Raw genomic sequence first — 21,833 nt, 5'->3', positions numbered from 1 at the left:
TTAAAAAATTGAGCTGGGGCAACTGACTACATATCTGGAGAAAAAAAATTCTACCTCACATTTTAAGCCCAAATAATTCTCGGTGGATTAAAAGTTTAGGTCAGAAATTAAAACCATAAAAGGTACAAAAAGATACAACACTGTGAATATAATTAATCACTAAATTGTGCAAATAGTTAAAATGGCAAATTTTATGTTACATATGTTTTAACGCATGCACGCACATCTTTGATAGGTTCAGTCTCTATAGGTAGAGAGAAAACTGTGTAAACAAGAACAACTGCAAAAATGTACCTACAGCCTGGTGATTAAGTTCTAAGCACAATCTGGACACATCTATTATTCTGTGTAGGTTATTTAAGTTGTACAGAAAAGAGTGAAAGCTTAATATAACACATCACATCAGAATATTATCATTTTCATACTTAAGTTCCAGGTACTTAAAGCCTGACTAGTTTTAATAAAGTATATAAGTAGTGCTTGGACATTTTACGGTTCCAACTTAATTAGTTATCTCTTAAAAGAAAGTATTAGGAGAATGAACATACAGGTGATTTACAAACTTGGGTAGGGAAAAGGGCTAAAAGTATGACTCCAAAGGCAGAATTTATGATGATTAATAGATGTGAATCCAAAATGTTAAAAACTATCATATGCCATTAAAAAAATGAAATCCTACCATCTGCAATGACATGGATGGACCTAGAGATTATGCTGAGTGAAATAAATCAGCCAGAGAAAGATGGATACCATATGATTTCACTTATATGCACTGTCTAAGGAACAAAAAGAACCAACTAATCAAAAACAGACTCAGAAATATAGTGGACAATTTGGTGACAGGCAGAGGGGAGGGGGGTTGGGAGGCTGGGAGAATGGGTTGAAGGGTTAAAGAAGTACAAATTAGTAGTTGATAGCTGAGCACAGGGAGCATGGCAGAGGGAATGCAGTTAGCATTAATATGATGGCTAAGTGGAGGGCCAGGGGAGGGAGGGAGCAATAGGGATTCGTTTTATGAACATTATAGATGTCTAACCAATGTACTACATACTTGAAACTAATTTAAACAAATAAATTTATTTTTTAAAAAATCATATGTGCCCTCAAAAAATCACTATAAAACTTGTGTCTTTACTATTTAAATAGTCCTTAAATAACAGTAACAACATCATGAATCTCTCAAGAGATAAATGGGCAAAATATACAGATAGGAGACTCACACAGAAAATGTTCAAACAGTAAGTAATCATTCGTTACTGAAATCATGCGACACCAAAGAACCACTTTCTTTGTCTAAATTAGCAGTAATTAAAAATTATAATATCAATCTATTAACAGTATCTTTAAGGGAGAGTAAAAGAGTGGCAGTAAATTTTATATTTTACTCTCTATACTCTAAAAAACTTTTTTTTATTAAGTTTAGAAGGGTGACATTGATTAATAAAATTAGAGAGGTTTCAAGTGTACAATTCTATATCATTTGTATATTGCATTGTGTTCACCACCCGAAGTCAAATTTCCTTTCCTCACCAAGTATTTGACACCTTTTACCCTTTTTTTCTCTTCTTCCACTTCTTTAACATCTGCATTTGTATATCAAACATATTATTTCAAAATAAATATTTTCATTGAAAAAAATTTCCCTTCAAAACAGCAATAATATTCAGCGTTTTCAAGTGTTCAGAGAGAAGTGTATAGATAAACACTATTACTGGAAACTGGTTCGATTTGCTGAAATGCAATTTAAAAATATTTATCAAAAGCCTAAAAGGTATGTATATCCTTTGGCATAGAAATTCTAATTCCAGGAATTTTTTCTAAGGAAACAAACAAGTGCAGGCAAATGAAGGATCAACGATGTTTACCCAAGTGCTGTTTATAGCAGCAAAAACTGCATACAATGAAAAACCCATCAATGGATGGTGATTAAATAAATTATCTTAATTTCATATACTTAAAAAATGATATAGGTCTATACCGCAGCTGATGTAAGAAAGGTACTGAAAAGTTTACGAAGTACACTATAAAACATGATAATTCATATAACCTATTTCTGTTTAATAAAAGTTGCTGATCTTGTTGGTTCCCTCGTACTCCTAAACGAAACTGCTATTTTCAATTTAGTCTATATCCTGACATTTTCCATGTAATTCCAAAGACATTTGTGTACTCTTAGAAAATATATAATTGTTAACTGCTTAAAACCTAAGTATTGTTCTGTAACTTTGATTTTTCTTTCAACAATATGTCTTGGAGATCTATATTATCTTTATGTACATACCTAAGATGATGTTTATCTGGGTGGTATGAAAAAATAAAAAAGATATGAAAAAAAGTCTAGTTCTTCAAGAAAAGAATTCTGGTTAAATAACTTAAGGTATATTCAATTACAAAGTATATAAAGCCATTAAAATCAAGTTATTGAAGACTGATGGTACAGGAAGATGTTTGCCAGACAGATCATTATATAATTTCAATTCAAACAGGCCAAAATGTAATGGGATTCATTGAAGAAAAGATGAAAGGGAATTATAGAGTTTTATGGTGATTTTTTGAGGAGCACATATAATATTTTGAAGGGAAATTTTTTTCAATGAAAATATTTATTTTGAAATATGTTTGATGTACATATTATTTTTTCTTTATTTCCTAAATTTTCTATAATTAACTTGTGTTATTTTAGAAGGAAAATCTATCTATCTAGCCATCCATCCATCCATCCACCCCTCCCCCGCCGCCAACTCCCCTTCCACCCCCAGGTACTTTCTCAAATCAGAATATACAAATCTGAAGCGAATATAAGGATTAACTTCTATATTCAACATCTAGAGAATAGAGAAATGACTACTTATTAATATATTTTTCCCTCAAAGACACTTTTTTCCCTCATTTATCCCTTCTTTGTTTCCCTCCCTTTGAAAAGTTGTACTCAAAAACACAAATTCTTCCCATTAAGACTTTTTTTTTTCAATTGACATACAGTTGATATGTAACATTGTATTAGGTTTAGGTGCACGAAAGAATTTTATATGTGTATATATTGCAAAATGATTACCACAATAAGTTAACACCCATCATTACATATACTTAAAATTTTTTTTCTTGTGATGAGCACTTTTAAGATCTACTCTCTTAGTAACTTTCAAATATACAATAAAACCCTTCCCATTTATAAAATGGTTAGCTGGCTTTTGGAATACTTCTTTCATCAGATAGAGCTAATAAACCTTTGGCAGTTTGGAAGCTTTTATCTATGTTTTAATTTCTATAATTTTTTTTGCAGATAAACTATTTTTAATGAAATCATCATTGCTTTCCATCTTAATACAATTACTTGTAGCTATTTATTACTCTTTTGTTTTCCAGGAAATGAGGCTATATTTTGTTGGATCTCTACTGTGGGCCATCAAATTTGATCTCCTTCAGGAAAAGATGAGGAAGATGTGACAGGGAAGGATGAGAGGCTCAGACAGACCTGACCCATTTATTGATTGGATTCATTCATTTATACAGCTGCATATTATGTCGCTCATACATCATTTGATTTAGCTACTCTACTGATGGCTATTTATTTCATTTCCAGTATTTTTGCAATTATAAACACTGCTGTGATGAACAACGTACTTGTGCCCACGTAAATAAATCCTAAGAAATGAAATTGCTGGGTCTGATGGTATACACATTTACATATTAATACATCATCTTAATTTATCCTACAAGTTACCACACCCACCAAATGTGCTCAACATATCCTAATATATTAATTTTATGGATGATAAATGAAATATCTGCTGAGACTTCTGAAAGAACTCCATATTCCACCCAGGTACTTACCCATAGGTTCCTTAATGACGCCGTAATAATCTGGTGCATCATTAGGATCCACTGGTTCAAGGAAAGGCCAGGCCATCTTATGGGCCTAAAATAAAAAATTTAAAAAAGGTGTCACTATTGTCAGATGAAATACTAATTCCATTTAGATTTCCCATTTGAGTTACGGCACCAATCAACTCTTAAACTCCAAAATCAGTTTTAAACTGGATAGATAAAATTATTTATACTGAGATGCTTTTTGCTCTAGTCACAAATTATCTCAGATGAGCATATGGTATAATAACGGTTCTCAAAGGGTTGTCTGAGGACCTTAGCATGGTGGGTGGGAGGGTGGAGCACCAGCTTAGGAGTCGAGAAAGTTGTACTCTTGTCCCTTACGTGACGACCTGCCAACTGAGTGATGATGGCTTTGCAGTCACACCTATAAAACTGGGTGGGATGGGTTCAGACTGTGCAATGGTTACTACTGCTGGCTTCTGAGGGGGCAGAGATGTGATGTTAAGAAACATTCAACTGCATATTGAGACTGTGTTCTTCTGTCAGTTCCTCCAATTCTTTGATTATGATTCCAACAAGACAAAGTATCAATCCGGCACTCTCACGTCTGGAATACACCTCTTAATATAAACTAATCTCGTAAGCCGCCCCATCTCCTTTTAATTTTTAATAAGGTGGGAAGGCTCTGGCTCAAAGCCTTAGATAAGCATTTGTATCTAACTAGAATTTAATCAAACTGTTTTTCAATTTATGGCGGCGAGATGAAGTTATCCCTTAAAATAAAACGTAGGTTAAAAAAGTGAATTACTTTAAACACAAGTGTTAGCTAAACAACAGCTGCGTCAGTGTGTGGATACGGTAAACCCCGTGACATTGGCACACGAAGGACTGAAGTCTGTGGAGCGCTTCGCTAGATCGCCTGGGCATCAGCAGGTGAGCAGGTACTCTAAGACCGGAAAGTTCGAGCCCTAGAAGAGTTCCCAAAGCCATGCTGGTTGATTTCATCCTCAAACACTGCACGCAGAGGCGTTTCTCACCTGTAAGGAACGCAGCACCCTCTTCAAACCCTCGTAGTCTTTCTCTGTTAGTGGCGTGAGCACTGTCATGGCATCCTCTGTCGACTGGCACTGTGGACAGACATACTCGTCAATGAGCTCTGCCTCACTCTGCAAGATGCCAACGCAGCGCCCATGGTACCAATTCTGACAGCGATCACAGCCAATATAGAATCTGCAAGGTCCGAAATGCGAATGTGAGTTCAAAACAGATGGGATCACATTACTTATAACTTACTTTAAAAAGTGATAAAACATGCACCCAAAAATATTCTAACCCTGGGATATAAAACATTTAGTATTATAATTGTTTTAATACTTTTGAAGACTGATGTTCCTATGTGTTAATTTAGTATTTCTGATGTTAAGAACAAGCATTACAAGTTTATTTTGAACACTGTAAAATATTAGAAAACCAATACAAAAAAATGTAAAACATTTTTATTGACTTTAAAGCTCAAAACAAAAAAAGCCAAAAATCTTTCAACAAGTACCATATCATATGGGAAGCTGATATTTGCCACCCAACTGGGAGTTCAAAATCCTATAAGCTAATGACAGTCTCAGAGCTTGTATCCAAATTAGTGTTTTTCTAACCTACAAGAAAGCGCCATTTCAAACACTAATGAAGTCCAAACAAGTCAAGCTATTTTAATCTCATTAATTCTATGTTACATATTGAAGAATCAAGTCTACCATTAAACCGTATTTTTTCCAATGAATCTCAAACATTCACTATGAAGCAACATAAATTTTGAAAGGGAGGTAGAGAGGGAAGAAGAGAAAAAAAACACTGGAAAGGACTTTGTAATGTAGGTGTATAATTTATGCAGAAAAAATCTTGCTTTTTATTTTATAATAAATAACCAGTCAGAGCAATTTGTCTTCCTAAATTATTAAATATGATGCTCTTATCAGAACTCACTGTGACTCATCATAAGGTGTTCTGCAGATACAGTACAATTCCTCACTGCTGCCCTCTTGTGCCCGTTTACAATCATTACAGATGTACACATCCATTTTCTTAGCCTCCTTTTCTGTGATGCCAACACATTCTCCATGATACCAGTTAGTACAAAGATCACAGCCAATATAGAACCTAAAAGTATTCACAATGAAAATGACAATGTAATTGTCATTTTGAGCTGCATGGTACTTAATTCTGTCTTCACTGCCCTGATTCACTTTCTTACAGGATAACTTTCTGCAATGAGTCAGCTAAACATCCTGAATCCGACCATTCTACCCCTGGCAAACTACAGCATCAGACACTGTATCAAGTGTGGAAACATAAAGTCACTAACATCGATTTCAACAAATACACTGTTTAGTGAAATATGGGTCTTTAAAAACATACTGGAATTTGAAAAAAATAAAGAACACACTGATGGTAATGTTTGCTTCTTAATGAATGTGTGCAAAACTGTAACAGGCACAAAAACCAAAGCCAAAGAATCAAAGACTTACATCTGTCAAACCTATGCCACAGAAGCCATTTCAAAATCAGGGCTATTTCTTAGATAGGTTTGAAAATGTATCTCACAATTTAAATTTGAAAACAAAGCAAAGCGCAAACACCAAGTAGAAGTTACACTACAAGGAACATGCAGGTCAGCCAGGTGTAGAAGATAAATGGTCAAAATATGATATGAAGAAGAAAACTAAGAAAGGTACATGTAGTAATTCAATTCTATCAAGTTTTCTAAATAAACACTGAAATTTAACTGTAACCGAAGATGACATGGGCCAGTTTTTCTGTTAATATGACGTGTGTGACAGCATGGAGAGTGGCCACGTTAATTAACTGGTAAGGAACTGCTTCAATTCAAAATTAGGACACACGGTGTGGAGAGTGATTTAAGGATAGTTATCCAAAACAGTGAGAGGCTCTACAGTATTTGGCAAGGTGGGGTTGTAAGAGTGTGTAACTGTGGGTTAAACATATGCAGTTAAAACGTGAGGCTTCTGGAATATAATATCCCAAATGACAAAACGAATGTATCTCTATGACAAACACATAGTATACATTATATCTAAAAGTGCTGACAGGCACTGTGTAGTAACGCCATGTCAAAGTCATAGTAAGAGTTAGTATGAATCACCGGGAACCAAACTGCCCTTGCTGATACCATTGGTTCTAGCAGGGTGTTTCTTGGTTGATTCCTCTAGAGAAATGAAGTCGTTCTCAAGCTTTAAATGAACCTGCTTTATGAACGTTAAGGAATAACACACGGTTGTGTGGTTTATCTATTACCATTAACTTTTTTCTTTTGAATTATGATTCTCGCGTGATTTTCACTGCTACAGGTGGGGGCCCCCATGGTGTTTTTGTATGTTGCCTTCACCAGATGGTGGGCTGTATGTTCTGGAAGTAAGCTCAGCACTTGAATTTCAAGTTTTAGTCACTCTCATTAGATTCCCAAAACAGCCTGGTTTGGTATAAGAGATTACAAAATACTAAAAAAACACTAACTCATCCAAACTAGAACAAGGAGTGAATGAACCTGGTATACTGAAATGTTAATAATGACAAACTGAAAAATATGAAATATCCACAAACTAATGAGGCAATCTCAAGAGAATGAGCACATGTACATGTGTGTCTCATTTCATGCAACTTAGGTATCACATAAAATAAATTTCTGTAACCTGAATATTTTACATAGGCCAAAGAAGACTGTTATTTAAAGAAATTCCATAAGCAGATCTTTTTGTAAAGAAAGTAAATCATATTCTGTTTTGTTCTATAAATCATTTAGTATATTTTGCTTAAAGGGAGGCACACTTGTATTAGACTAAGGGAAAAAAATCAGTTAAAAGGGCTCCACTTTTTACATTATGTTACATTTCCAATAAACTAAGACAATGAAAAGTAAAGATGCCTAAACTGATCTGTGTTTAATTCAACACACAGCAAAATCTACCAACAAAAGTTCTGATCTAGCATTGAAGACTGTAATTTAAATAGCACCACCAAAGCAGCTTCAAGGTTGCAGCTGTAACAACATTAAAGACATCATAATTTTACTTTAGAAACTGATTAGGCATCGACTTTAAACATTAAGCATTCCTAATTCTAAATAATATTTTTTTAGCACAATCAAAAAACTTCAGTATTATAAAAAATATCATGGTCAATTCTGGCTTTAAAAAAGCTGGCTCGCATCCAAATGTTCAAAATGGAAGCTAAATACTTAGTTGAATGATAGTAATAATAAGAAAAAATAAACTAACATTTATAGATTCATAGCACTAAAATCTTCATATATCACCAAATACAAGCCATAACTGTCAAAAACAGCTTCTAGCTGCCTTATATATATCAAATTTTGAGTGTCTTACTTGAAGAATGGGTGGAAGAAACATTTTTTATATTTTTCTGACTTTTGTCCCAATAAAAAAGTGGGAATTTTGACAAAAATAATATTGTTATAGTATTCTAATACAGGGAGAAAAAAAAGAATTGCTTAAAATTAAACAATTAAAACGCCGAAGCCACTCAGACTCGAAAGCTCCTGCACCATTCGTGTGCGGTCTCTAGAATCTGATGTAACCAGAGTTGCGAACAGATCCCAGAGAGGATGCTCTCAACTCTGGGCAGCAGTAACAATAGACCTCCTTCTCCAGACAGCATGACTGACTGACCTGGAGTTAATTCACAGAGAAGAGGAGAAAGCAAAGGAGCAACAGGAAGCTTGTTTTTGACAGGAAAGAACATGATGAGGGACAAACATGAATTATGAACATGTGAAATAACATTTTTACTTTCTAGCATCAAGGTTAAGAATATCAGATGCAAGATCATAGGTGAAGCACTATCACCCTTACTTTAAACTATTTTAACTATTTTACGTTGCTACCAATATACTCATTTTCTTCAAAACTGGAAATTTAACAGCTAAACTTTAAGAAAATAAACTAGAGCTCAAAAGGATCTACTCACTTAGATTCATCGTAAGGCGTTTTACAGATACAGTAAAGCTTTGTGTCCTTCTTAGTTTCCTTTGAGGTAGTAGAGATCATTTTCTTCTTCTTGGACTTGGAGCTTGAGTCTCTTTCCTCTTCCCGCTTTCTCTTCTGGGAAGCCACAGGCAGCGCGGCCGTGGCCGTGGCCGTGGATAGGGGGCCCGAGTGCTGCGGGGGAGGCGGAGGCGGAGGCGAAGGTGGAGGGGCTGGAGGTGCAGGCGGCGCTGCAGGGGAAGTGACAGCTACTGCTGTGGCCTGCACCATTTCTTTTTCTTTCTTAATTTTCAGGTCTCTCTTGAGCTCTTCCTATTGCCAATTAAAGACAATACAAGACTATCACTTGACTTATGTAAACGCATGATCTGGCCAGAGGATGTTACATCACCTCCCTTTGTCCAAGTAGCTCCACAGTCCAGCCTAATGTGCGGGAGTTTTAGTAATTCCAAACGAGAGTGTTTTATATACCTTAAACCCAATTCAAACAACCAGAAATAGAAAAGGAAGAAAGCTGCTAGTTATCTTCAAAGGAGATATGACTTGTGAGCTTATCTTCTAGTCAACAGCCTATTCAACTGCCCTTCTCTATTTAAAAGAAAGTCAGAACTTTTCCCCAGGGAATAGAGTAAATCTTGAGTTTCATTTTGTAATTAACATGGATTTATAGCATATTTAAATACACTAGGAAAATCAAGATCATCAAGACAATATAGTGGGTACACACTTGATCCTCCCCCTTTAAGAACATACCAATGAATAGTAAAACATAAAAGAGAAAACGGAAAAGACACAGCCATGCTTGAATACAATATAAATGTCTCTATGGACTGGAGATACAAAATTGTGAACAGGGCTAAAACTGCGGGCCTGCTGGGCTCCAGATCAGAAGTAGGAAGTGACAGCCCAACAACGGTAATGGTTTCTGCAGGAAGAAAGGGGACTCCAGGTGCTTCGTGTGAAATGGGCAGCAAAAGCTGGCTCCCTGCTCACTGTTAAGGGTTGGCTGCGCTGCGATGGCTTCGAGAGGAAACAAAGCAAAGCCCCTCTCACATCAAATGCCAAATGCAAAACCAAATGACAACACGTAATGTGAAAAAAGACTACCAACAAAATCAATAACCAAATCTGAATTCGCTCCCTATGAAATTAACATTAAAGAACAATTTGATGAAAACTTTATAATAAGTATGTTTGAGATATTCAAAGAGCTAAATAAAGACGTTACGAGTCCTATTAAAAAAAATGAATAAAAAATTATCAAAAAGACAAGTAGAGGGGGTTGGAGGTGGTATGAAAAGGTGCAACACAGGACATTTTTAGGGCAGTGAAACTATTCTGTATGCTACTCTAATGGCATGATCCTGAATTCTGTATGTAACATGGACATATGACATAATTTGTCAAAGGTGTAAAACTGTATAACAAGCAGTGAAACAATGTGAATTTAATATAAAGTCCCTTAATGATACTTTAGTTAGTAATAATGTATCAATACTGGGTCACCAATTATAACAAGTGTGCCACATTATTAACACGCAAGATGTTAACAATGGGGAAACTTTCAGAGTGGGAGAGAGTGTATGAGAACTCTCTAACTTCTGCATAATTTTTCCATAAATTTAAAATTACGTGTACAGCCATGCTACCCCGACTGTGCCTGATCTCATCTGATCTCAAAAGCTAAGCAGGGTTGGGCCTGGTTAGTACTTGGATGGGAAGACCAGGTGCTGTAGGCATTAAAAAAATAAAATAAAATAAAATAATTTAAAAAATAAAATTGCCCCCAAAATAAAGTTAGTTTAAAAAATGATAAGCAGAAATTATATAAGAAAAGGTAGATATAAAGGACAAATCACACATCTTGAAAATAAAAAACAAATAACTAAAAAATTTTTAAATGTTAGTATATACACATTTGAATATTGTCCTTTAAAGCAAAATGCATTATGTTAGCAATTCTACTAGTTAAAATAATGCTGAATATATTCGACACTCAAGAGATAACACTTATCAAAAAGAAAACTGTAACTACAAGAGAATATTTACGGTAGTAATAACATTTTTTAAATGGCTGCATAGTATACTGAATGTTGAAAAATGTTCAGTATATGTTGTCTCCAGTGTAACATACAAGATATATTCTAAAATTATTTTAAAATGGCAATCTTTGGGCGGTATGGACTTACAGATTATTTTTATTTGTTGGCTAAAGATAACTGCCTTGAAAGACATTTGAATGTATGTGTCCAATTTATTTATTTATAAAGGATATGCACTACAAATATTTTGCCACTTTGTGCAGAATATGGAGTGGGAATAATATGTGAAACATCTCAAATGTTAAATAAATATCTGTTGAGTGAATTGAATGGATACATCACATTATAAATACTATTCTGCGACATGCGTTTTTCATTCAAATATTGATCATGAGAATTTCCCCCAATGAATTAAAAACAAAAAAAGCATCAACCCTACATTCACCATTTTGTTAAAGTGGCCACTCCAAAATGTATTTGTATTTAACCTGGTGGTTCTCAACTGAGGAGGGTAATGGTAGCTCTGGAGAGTAGGCATGAATGTATGTGGCGGGGACAAAGTTATTCTTTTAGCTATTACAAGGAAGGGGATGCTATTAGCATTTGGAACCTAATATTAAATTTCCTACAGTGGGTAAAAAAGTAGCCTGTCAAAAGGGCCCAAAGCTCTACCGGTGAGAAACACCGATTACCAACACCCACTTCTTTGTGGACTTTGGGCTGATTCCAAATTTGTTGTTATTAACATTATGTCCTTGTTCATGTATCTTGCCTACTTGTTTCTTAGATGATTCCAGAGGTACAATTACAGATCATAGTATCCACATTTCACAATCTTCATATATAATTATGAAATGTTCTCTAGAAAAACAAGATTTTCATTTCTTTCATTTGTACATTGATTATCTTTATGTTAATTGGTATTTGACATCTTTAGATTTGAAAACTGCTTGTTTATGTGTCTTACACAATCTTCTACTAGAGTTTTGTAAATTTCAGTTTTTTATTGAGGTATAACTGACAAATAAAATTGTAAGATATTTAAAATGTACATTGTAGTGATTTGATTTATGTGTATATTGTGAAAGAATTCCCCTCATCTAGTTAATTTGTCGTCTTTTTCTGACTACAGAGCTCTTTAAATTTTAAGAATACTAATTCTGCCATAAATGTTACAAATTTCTTTCCTGTTGTTACCTGTTTTTCAATGTTGTTTTGGTATTTTTTTCCTATATAATTGTTTTTCTTATGTCATCAAAGCTTTTTCCTTTGTGGCACTGGAAATCTGTAATGCTTACTAGTGGTTTTCCCCACTCCAAGATTACAAAAATGACAATTGTGTTCTGTTATTTTTCTGGTTTCCTTTTTCATTAAAATTTTGATCTATAAAATATATCTTAATTTAAGGGAGGTAGTATATTATATATTGTTGCTTCTGTGAATTAGCTTGTTTATTTGACACTGGTTATAGTCTCGATATTTATCTAGTGACTTACTTATCTTACTGAATTCTCTCATAAATTTTAATCGCTTTTCTTTTGGGGTTTTGATATAATTATACCATACACAATAACGATTTTATCTTTTTTCTTTTCTTGGCTTAACACACTAGCTAGAATTTACAGAGATGCTAAATAACAATGCTGATTTTGACATTATCATCTGGTTTCTGACTTTAGTGGGAAGACCTCTAATGTCTCAGAGTTATGTGTAATGCTGATTTTGGGGCTGAGCAGAATTTTAGTATTTCTCACCTTAAAATATACCATGTACATTTATGGATGTTTTACATTGTCTATTTCTCTTTTTAAAAGCGATTTAAATATATATGAATGGATGTTTTCTTCCATTTTTCAATACTTTCTCCAAGTAAGCAAAGGATTAGCAATGCCTACAAATCAAGGAAGAAGTTTGGTTTTATTTAATGGACACACTTGATTTTTCATTCTTTCAACATTATTTCAGTTTCTCTACCTTTCTTATGAAATTTGGCTCCTAATAACTTTTGATGAAATTATGGTCATAGAGAATTAAAGCTATTCTCAAGAGACTTCTCAAATGTTTTAGTCAACAGACTAACCTCTTAAAGTGGCTACTTTAGAGATTACAACATACATTTAGATATAAAATCCATATTTTGTTTTAAAAGACATGTGTCCTATGGCTTTTTACTAAATGTATAGAAGTATAAATTCTAGAAAACAAGCTGAAATTTTAAGCTTAACCAAAATTTCAAGGGGAAAAAAAATAAAATTAGATGCTACATCCTGGCCATAGGAGGACAGGCAGCCCCTTCTCACCTGCACTTCGATTTGTAGGTCTTTGTCCAGGAGCGCCCTCTTCTTCAGTATTTCTGCCTTGAGCTGCTCTTTGTGTTTGAAGAGCAGTGCAGACAGCTTGGTAGCATTCTGCTTGCTACGTTTCTGTTCCACACTCTCCTCGCGCTTCCGTTTTTTCGCTGCTTGTTTCTCTTCTTTATCGATCTTATCCAAAATATACTTCATCACCTGGTTACAGACAATCATTCTAGAGAGAAATACACAACCTATGTAATGCTGGGCATTTCATTCTGAAAGGCTTAAGACATGCGTTTTCGATGACTGGAAAGCTTCAAAGACCGATGTGAACCAGCTATGAGAACCTATTAGTGCCAGGGGTTCTCATTTAATGAACTTCAATTAGCATAAAAAAATATAAGTTCAGAACCTACGCCTGAGCATGCTAAAAGAGAAGAGACTGATTTATACTGAGACCCTGTGTTACTGAGTTATAAGCATTTCTCCCTACCTTTGATTCTCTTCTCTTTCAGCTGGAGTCATGGTCTTTTTCTGTTTTAAATGTTCTATTACAGCATTATGCTTCATCACCACCTTCAGGACAGAACAAAATCCAAAAGTGCGTATTTTATAATGACAAGTTGGTACACAGATAACAGTAGAAATCTGAGCACAAGAGTATGTTCCCCAAAGAAACCAAGAATTTTCTATCATTATACAAATAAAATGAGAGCTACTATATGGTCTGGGTGCTAACCACATCCTGGGAGCTGTGCTAAGGTAAGCACCTGACATCATTTATTCCTCATAACAGCACTGAAAGGTAGGACTCAATAAGACACTGAGGCATGATAAGTAATAATCTAGCTGTAAGTTTAGCCCAGTTATCATACTCCAAAGGCCATGTTATTAATATTATACACTCTCTTCCCAGGCATTGATTTTAAAGATAACTCCACCCCCATCCCACAGATGGGATAAAGAGATTAGGGTAAGGTAACATATTGTAATATGTAATTCTCAATTTATAGACTATACAGTACTATGAGATGGGGAAAAAGCATTTAAACACATATATGATGTCAATATCATATGAACATAATCGCAGATCTTTAAAATCCTTTAGCTGTTTAAAAAGTGCTTCTAACAACAATAGTTTTATAATCACCAAACTTGCTGAGACTAGGTATTAATTACTGAAAAGAAATGACAATTATGTGATATGTCAAAGGTGCTAGCTAGCTGAGGTTATTGTTTCAACGGCAATCACATTACAATATATAAATGTATCAAATCGACATGCTGTACACCTTAAATTTACACAATGTTATATGTCAAATATGAAGTGCTTCTACACACATGGCCTCATTTAATCATTACAACAATCTTGGGTGGCTAGAAAGAGGGAGTTTTAGTGAGGATATAGTTTAGAGGAGATACGTGAGTTTGATGAACTGAATGGGAGACCCGGGAACTGAATGACACAGAACACTTGAAATTCACAATCAAACTCCCGATTAGTGCCGACGGGTGCATGCTATAGATGCAAATAAATTCTTCTCCAGTAATGCTATACAGTATGTCACACATGTGACTTCATTTTAAGTAGAATAAATCTCAGTCACCTAAACTGCCTTACTTCACTAAGAGTCCACTGCATGCCCCTTTTTATTTAAGGTAGGTACAGAATAACATTTAACACTTATTTACCAACGTAAAGCTAGAAATGCAAATAAGTTTAATCTGTCTATAATTTGCTTAGTCTACATGCAAACTAAGGGATGACAACTGTAAATAACTTCAAACAAATCGCTATGATGCCCAAAGTGGCTTTAAAACTTCGTTAAACCTTCCCGGTTTGTATTAATGATACTTAAACTCCTATCTCCTATCTCCCATTCTTCCCATCTTTGTTCTCCCAAAATACAGGTGTTTTTCTAATAAGCACTGACTATTTAAGCCAACAGAATCCCAAACCACAGTAGCCACTCAGTAGTTTTTGGTTAATCCAGCACTGCTTCTAAATCGCAACACAATGACTCGTCTCATTTAGGAAACCTAACACAACCAAACACTAAGTCTAATGCACAGCACAATCATTCAAGCTACTGAACATGCTGCTTTTACTTAATAACTTTACCTGTTTCTGAATGATTTCACTTTGATTAGAAGCTTGGAGGGTGTGTTCCCGCTTAATTTCTATCTGTTGCTGCTTCTTCTTTTGCTGCTGATCCCTGAGTTGCTGAACCCTTTGCAACTGCTCTTGTACACTGGCTGCCTGCACTGTAACCACATTCTGAATCTGGTGAGTCTGCACAGGACTGCTTTGCTGAATTTGAATAGGTAACTGGAGTTTGATTTGCTGGGGCACACCACCTTGCTGAGCCTGTATCTGAGCCACAACCTGCGACTGGATCTGAGAGAGAACCTGGACTTGTTGCAGCTGAGGCACAGCAATGACTTGGGGCTGTGGCTGCTGTATTTGTAGCTGTGGACAGGATGGGGATGAAACAGTAACTTGACTTAACGTTTGTCCTGATGAAAGAGTTTGAGGTGAAGACTGTACCTGGGGTTGTGATTGTGGCTGGCCCTGGGAAGGTATCTGAAGAGATGTATGTGGCTGAATTGGAATCGGTTGTGAGGTTGTAGTCTGAACCTGGGCTTGCTGTCCAGGAGACACCTGGGATGGAGTTGATGGCCGTATTCGAGTCTGTGGTGGACTCTGGACGCGAGCAGGAGACTGTCCTTGGACATTACTTTGAGGCTGACACTGCACTGCAACCTGGGGTTTGGATGACTGTGCTTGGGTGGGCTGTGCTTCAGGAGGGACATGGGATGCAACAGTTGTTTGGGGCTGAACTTCAGGCTGAGTCTGAACGTCAGGCTGAGCTGGGGACTGGGGCTGGGTTTGGGGCTGAGCCGAAGGCTGAGCAGTCTGTGGCTGGGCTTCTGGAGGACTCACACTTGGTGACTGAGCTGGTGGCAGGGTTTTGGCTTGTTGCACCTGTGCTGGGGGTGATGATTTACTCTGTTTTTGTTCACTTGTACCTGTGAAAAGGAAAGATCAAATATTTCTATTATGCTAGAACATAAGACTAGGGATAAAGAAGAATTTGAAAGAGATTATCTAAAGGTGAGAATTCTGTATCACAGTATAGAAGGCTGATGACTTAGAAATGCTCCATTCAGACACAGTTGGGTTAGGACTCTTAAACTGGGGAGCAGGGAACCCCGTTTCATGGCCACCCTCTGTACTTTGCTGACTCTCCAGAAATCTCTGGAAATCAGCCAGGTCTTCTGGTCCAGGCTATGTAACCTTCATTTTCTCTATGGCACGATGGCAAGTTAGTGACAGCAGCTTGCAGCAGAAGGCTAACGAAACAGTTCTGGACCTGCAGCTCTCACTTGTAGGTTACGAGCTGGATATATCTGCCTTCTTTGAGATTAACATCATGACTTAGTTAGGCAAGAACCAAGTGTAGGCATAAATTATTAATAGTAGCCACTATTTTTTTGCTGCTCCTACCCCCTTTCCCATATTTTTATGGGGGGATGGATGTGACAGGGAGTCTGCAAGAATAAGAAATCTTGTTGAGATCTTGGGAGGTTGACCCATCAGCTGTTAAGCTTACTGGCTTGAGGTATAGCCTCCCAAAGATAAGCACTGGGCCTCCTGACCCATCAGCCCCGCAACTCGTGGTAATAACATGCAGCGTTTCTGAAAAGCCCCAAGTTCTACCTGCTGTGGTAGTGGAAACAGTGGTGGTGGTGGTGGTGCTGGCTGTGGTGGCTGTTGTTGCCAATGGGGTAAAGAGGAATCGCTGAACAGTACCATTTGGCATAGCAGCTTGCATCAGCTGCTGTCCTGGACCTGGAAGTATAGTCACCCCTTGAGGTATCAACTGCAATTGTCCAGTAGTTTGACCTTGTCCTTGAATTACTACTGTCAAACCTTGATTACCACCCTATGGAAAAAACACAACATGTAAAGTGTTCAGAGCATCCATCTGTAAGCACAGCATTTTAATGCTGAAAAATCCTATAATATAATCAAAATATGTGTTTGAATGCCTATGGAATGGCACCAGAAGGAATTCAAATGAATTGTAATATTTATTTAAAAAGACTGAAGGTGTTTTGTGGAAAAACCATGAATAATCCAGAGTTCCAGCCCAAGTTCTCCAAATGGACAGCCAGATATCTGTCTTTAAGCAACATCACTCCTCTGGATCTAAATTTCCCAAATTATCAAGTACTGTAGCTGCCCCTATCCATGGTTTCGCTTCCCTCAGTTCAGTTACCCACGGCCGAATGCAAGATGAAAATATTAAATGGAGCATTCCAGAAATAAATGATTCATAAGTTTTAAGCTGGGCGCCATTCTGAGTAGCGTGATGAAATCTTGCACCTATTGCCTCAAGCCACCTTGGATGAGCGTCATCCCTGTCCAGCACATCTATGCTGCAGACGCTCCCTGCCTGTTATTCACTTAGTGACCCTCTTGATTGTCAGACTGTCATGCTATTGCAGTGCTTGTTGTAGTTAAGTGACTCTTATTTTACTTAATAATGGCCCCAAAGCACAAGAATAGTGATGCTGGTAATTCAAATATGCCAAAGATAAGCCATAACATGCTTCCTTTGAGTGAAAATATATGTGTGTAGGAAAAACACAGTACATATCGGAGTCAATACTCTCCAGGGTTTCAGGCATCCACTGAGGGTCTTTGGGTATAACCCCCAAATATAAGGGGGGACCACTGTCAGGGACCTGAAGTGAATGACTAATGTGAAAACAAAATTCTGAGTTTAAATCATCTTATATTCATATTATTTTACAATTTTCAAAGCATCTTCACACATACTGCCTCATTTGGTTTTCTCACAATGGCCTTGTGACTTTGTGGAGCTGGGAGAGAATGCTACTAAAATCTTGTTACCAATTAAGAAACTCAAGTGAGAAGTTCAGTCCCTTGCCCAAAGTTAGAGACCAAGTTAAGGTGAGATAAAATGAGGAGTCCAGGTCTCTTAATTTCGGTTTTTCGATAAGTACCAAATTACCCATGGGGTGGCGGGTGTGTTTGCGCGCACGTGCATACACTAAAGTATAAAAAGCTTAGGCTTTCAGACATGGAATATAAATGCCTAGTGAGGATTTGATTACTAATGTCCAAGTAGTAATCAAAATGGGGAGGACCAGAACTAAAAACTCTGTATGTACTGCCTCTTCTGTCCAGGACTTATTAATCCAGTAACCTTACCTAGAAAGAACACAGCAGAGATAAAAGGCAAAAGAAAAATCAACCCACCCCAAATCCCCAGTAGCCAAAATTAATGCTACAAAGTTCATATACTAAATTTAAACAACATATACTTTACTCATGAGTCTCTTACTCTTGCTTTTCTAAAATGTATTTTCTATGTACATTCAAAAATAAATAAAACAACAAATATAGTTTTAAGAATAAAGTGAACATCTGTAAAACCAGCACTCAGATCATCATTGCCATTATCCAAGAAGCCCCCAGGTGACCTGCTCTGATCTTAATTTCCTTCCTTTCCCCTGGAGATAACCATTATTCTGTTACGATAATGCTGCATTTCTTCACAGCATTACTACCTAGGTATAGATCTTTATAGGGCCACAGGTTCACAACTTCTGAAGCACCACCCACAAAGAATATGATGAAATGGTGCCCCCTCCAGACAGGCAATGCAGTGGCCCTGTAACCCTATACAATAGACCCAGTTTTGCCAGTTTCTGACATATGCAAATAAAATCACAATGTAAGTTTGTCTGTTACTTGCTTCTCTGGCTCAACACAGTAGTTCTGTGTGGCTGTAGTCTGTTCATTTTCATTGCTGTAGGAATGCACCAAAACTTATCTAATTGATTACAGACATTTAGGTTGTTTCCAGTTTTTGACTCGTGAACAATGCTGCTATGAATATTCATTATCCTGATGCTCACACAACTTCTTTAGTGAACATACTTAGAAAGAACTTCTTTAGGGAACATACTTAGAAAGAGAACCACTGGGACCTAGGACAACATATTTTCAACTTTGCTAGGTAATGTCTTAAGAGTTTTCCAAAATGTTTAAACCAATATATGGCACGCCAGTTGTTTATAAAGAGTTTATTCTGCTCTGCACCATTAACTCTTGACTTTGTCTGACATTTTAATTTATACCATTCTCTTATGTGTTTGTGTGTGTATATGTATATATATAAGGACCTTATCAGCTTACAATCTTTTATTTTTTTTATTTTTTACACCTACAGCACCTGGTCTTCCTAGGTGGTCTCCCATCCAAGTACTAACCAGGTCCAACCCTGCTTAGCTTCCGAGATCAGACAGGATCGGGTTTGTTCAGGGTAGCATGGCTGTAGACTGTATATGGTTTTAATGTGCATTTCCTTCATTACTAATAAAGTTCAGCAGATTTTTGGACTTTTAGACATTTAGATTTCCTCTTTTCTCACCGTTTGTTCTTTTTTTCCTACTGAGCTATTGAATTTTTTTCCTTCTTGATTTGTAGTAATTCTTCATGTATTTTGGATAGTAGTCCTTGGTTGGTTGCATTTATATCTCTTTTCATTCTTTTCACACTCTTTTATAAGGTAGTTGGATTTACAAAATTTTCCTCTAGGGTCAGTGGTTTCTGTGTTTAAAAAAGCTTTTCTTGCCCTCAGATTAGAAGGCTGAGTCAGGTTGTGTCCTAGTTCAATTTCCCACATACGCCCATCTGTCACAGCACCATGTACCAAAGTCTGTCCTTTCCTCAATGATCTGCAGTGTCACCTCTGTTATAGAAAAAGTGTCCACACATGCATGGGCCACTTTCTGTACTTTTTACTATTCTGTTGGTTACTGTACCTTACTATATTAATTACTGAAGCATAATAAGTTTTGATATCAGGTTATCACATTGGTCAAACCCTCCAGTTTTTCAAAACTGTTATATAGCTATTCTTGATCCTTTGTACCCCCCTATAAATTTTAAAAATCAGCTTGCCAAGTTACGCAAAAATTTCTTGGGATTTTGATGAGAACTGCATTTAACCTATTCATTATTATTAGAATAACAGGTAACAAACAATACTGACTCTTGCAAAGAAGCAGCTTAATGTATTCAAATTTTATTTTTCCCATGGTAACTGGCCAACCAATAAAATTTTGGTGGTTAAAAGTATTAGTCATCTCGCTGTTATAGCTCATGGTCTAAGGACTCTAGATAGCTGAGGTTACATTCTGCCTTTAAGAAGTATTTCTCTTTGGGACGTGGTTCCATTGTGTAGCGGTTAGCACGTCTGCTTTACACGCAGAAGGTCCTGGGTTTGCACTCCAGTCTACGGCCATGCCACCCTGAACAAGCTCGATGTCTGATCTCGGAAGCTAAGCAGGGTCAGGCCTGGTTAGTACTTGGATAGGAGACCGTCTAGTACTTGGATAGGAGACCGTCTAGGAAGATTAGGTGCTATAGGCATAAATAATAATAAAAAAGAAGAAGTATTTCTCTTTAACTCTAGGAAAGCAACCTTTTCTTAAAATAAGTACATTTTTTAATATCTGAAAATAAGTGCATGCTTTTAAACTTACAGCAAGTATAAATAAGATCATCTCTAAAGTTAAAAATGAAGTCGCATTACTTACGTGACCCTGTGTTAACTGAGTAAGCTGAGCCATGGTTAGCTTCACCTGTCCTTGCTGGGGGCGAGGGGACTGTGAGGCTGAAGACTGCAGATTTGCAGTGGACGTTCCTGAAGGTAATCCTTTCTGCCCAGGTGTTGAGGAGACGGCATTAGGGGCAGAGATTGCAGTGGACACAGGCTGTCCTCTGATGATCTGAGTCACCACTTGTTGGGGAGTACCTATGCACACAGCACACATCACAAATACTTATGTGCCCTTAGCAGTACTTTGAACTGAAACATTTTTTCAACACTTCAGATGAATGTATTCTTTCCAATTTTCAAAAACGACTTATGGAATGCCGACAGTCCAAGGATGCACTCAGACCTACACCCAAAGGACCCACCTCATAGTTGGTGAGCCTGTTTGCAATTGGCTCACTGACACCATTCTCCACTTCCTACTAACTGTAGGAAAGTGAAAAACAATATTCTTCCTGTATGTCTAATGCAAAAATGACAACAGGGAAGACAGAAAATGATATGTAAAATATGCCATTTATAAGGCTACCTTTCCTTAAAAACATAGCATTTAAAACAAAAACTTAATATATAATTAATTTATATACATTTAAAGCAAAATATAGAGAACCTGGAATATTTGGGGCAAATTATGTTTATAAATAAGTTTTTCTTACAGTTACGTCCCAGACAATTTGGGGAAAACATGAGGGGAAGGATTAAATCCTCAGTAAGGCACAGCCTCGTTTTGCTGCGCTTCACTTTATTACGCTTCATACATGCTACGTTTTTTTCAAATTGAAGGCAAGACCCTCCACCAGAAAAAATCCCACTTGCTTTATTTTGATACTGGCTTCACTGCGGAGATCTGGAACCGAACCTGCAGTCTTCTGAGAAGTGCCTGTACCAGCAAAGTGCTAACAGAATGCTCCATAGTGACTGTTCAGTAAACATCTATTGAATGAGTGACCTTAACTGGAACGGCTCTACAGTCTCCTGAAAATTTTCATTTCT

At 36.6% G+C, this 21,833-nt stretch overlaps 1 protein-coding gene, 1 non-coding gene and 1 pseudogene across 42 annotated transcripts in view; 1 reads left to right on the top strand and 2 right to left on the bottom strand.

Moving 5' to 3' along the window:
* The window catches only part of BPTF (bromodomain PHD finger transcription factor), a 126,244-nt gene that overhangs the window by 8,458 nt on the left and 95,953 nt on the right, over positions 1-21,833 (bottom strand). For 15 of the 41 annotated variants that reach the window (XM_039859370.1, XM_039859376.1, XM_039859371.1 and 12 more), the window contains 9 exons: positions 20,821-21,038; positions 16,904-17,129; positions 15,305-16,212; positions 13,676-13,758; positions 13,189-13,414; positions 8,830-9,158; positions 5,812-5,985; positions 4,869-5,061; positions 3,835-3,919 (listed from right to left, as the gene is read on the bottom strand). In XM_039859370.1, the coding sequence (XP_039715304.1) occupies positions 3,835-3,919; positions 4,869-5,061; positions 5,812-5,985; positions 8,830-9,158; positions 13,189-13,414; positions 13,676-13,758; positions 15,305-16,212; positions 16,904-17,129; positions 20,821-21,038 (2,442 nt within the window). The remainder of the gene's footprint in view (positions 1-3,834; positions 3,920-4,868; positions 5,062-5,811; positions 5,986-8,829; positions 9,159-13,188; positions 13,415-13,675; positions 13,759-15,304; positions 16,213-16,903; positions 17,130-20,820; positions 21,039-21,833) is intronic. The other 26 variants (XM_039859384.1, XM_039859387.1, XM_039859392.1 and 23 more) reach the window with 3 other exon arrangements.
* LOC120600467 (uncharacterized) lies at positions 10,479-10,585 on the top strand (annotated as a pseudogene).
* LOC120600479 (5S ribosomal RNA) lies at positions 19,440-19,558 on the bottom strand. The gene has a single exon (XR_005652196.1). It is a non-coding gene; the product is annotated as a 5S ribosomal RNA (ribosomal RNA).

This window comes from Pteropus medius, unplaced genomic scaffold (genome assembly GCF_902729225.1).
Source record: "Pteropus medius unplaced genomic scaffold, Ma_sr-lr_union100, whole genome shotgun sequence".
NCBI classification, from domain to species: Eukaryota; Metazoa; Chordata; class Mammalia; order Chiroptera; family Pteropodidae; genus Pteropus; species Pteropus medius.
The sequence above is the reverse complement of the archived record's forward strand: the minus strand, read 5'-3'. Positions and strand labels throughout refer to the sequence as shown.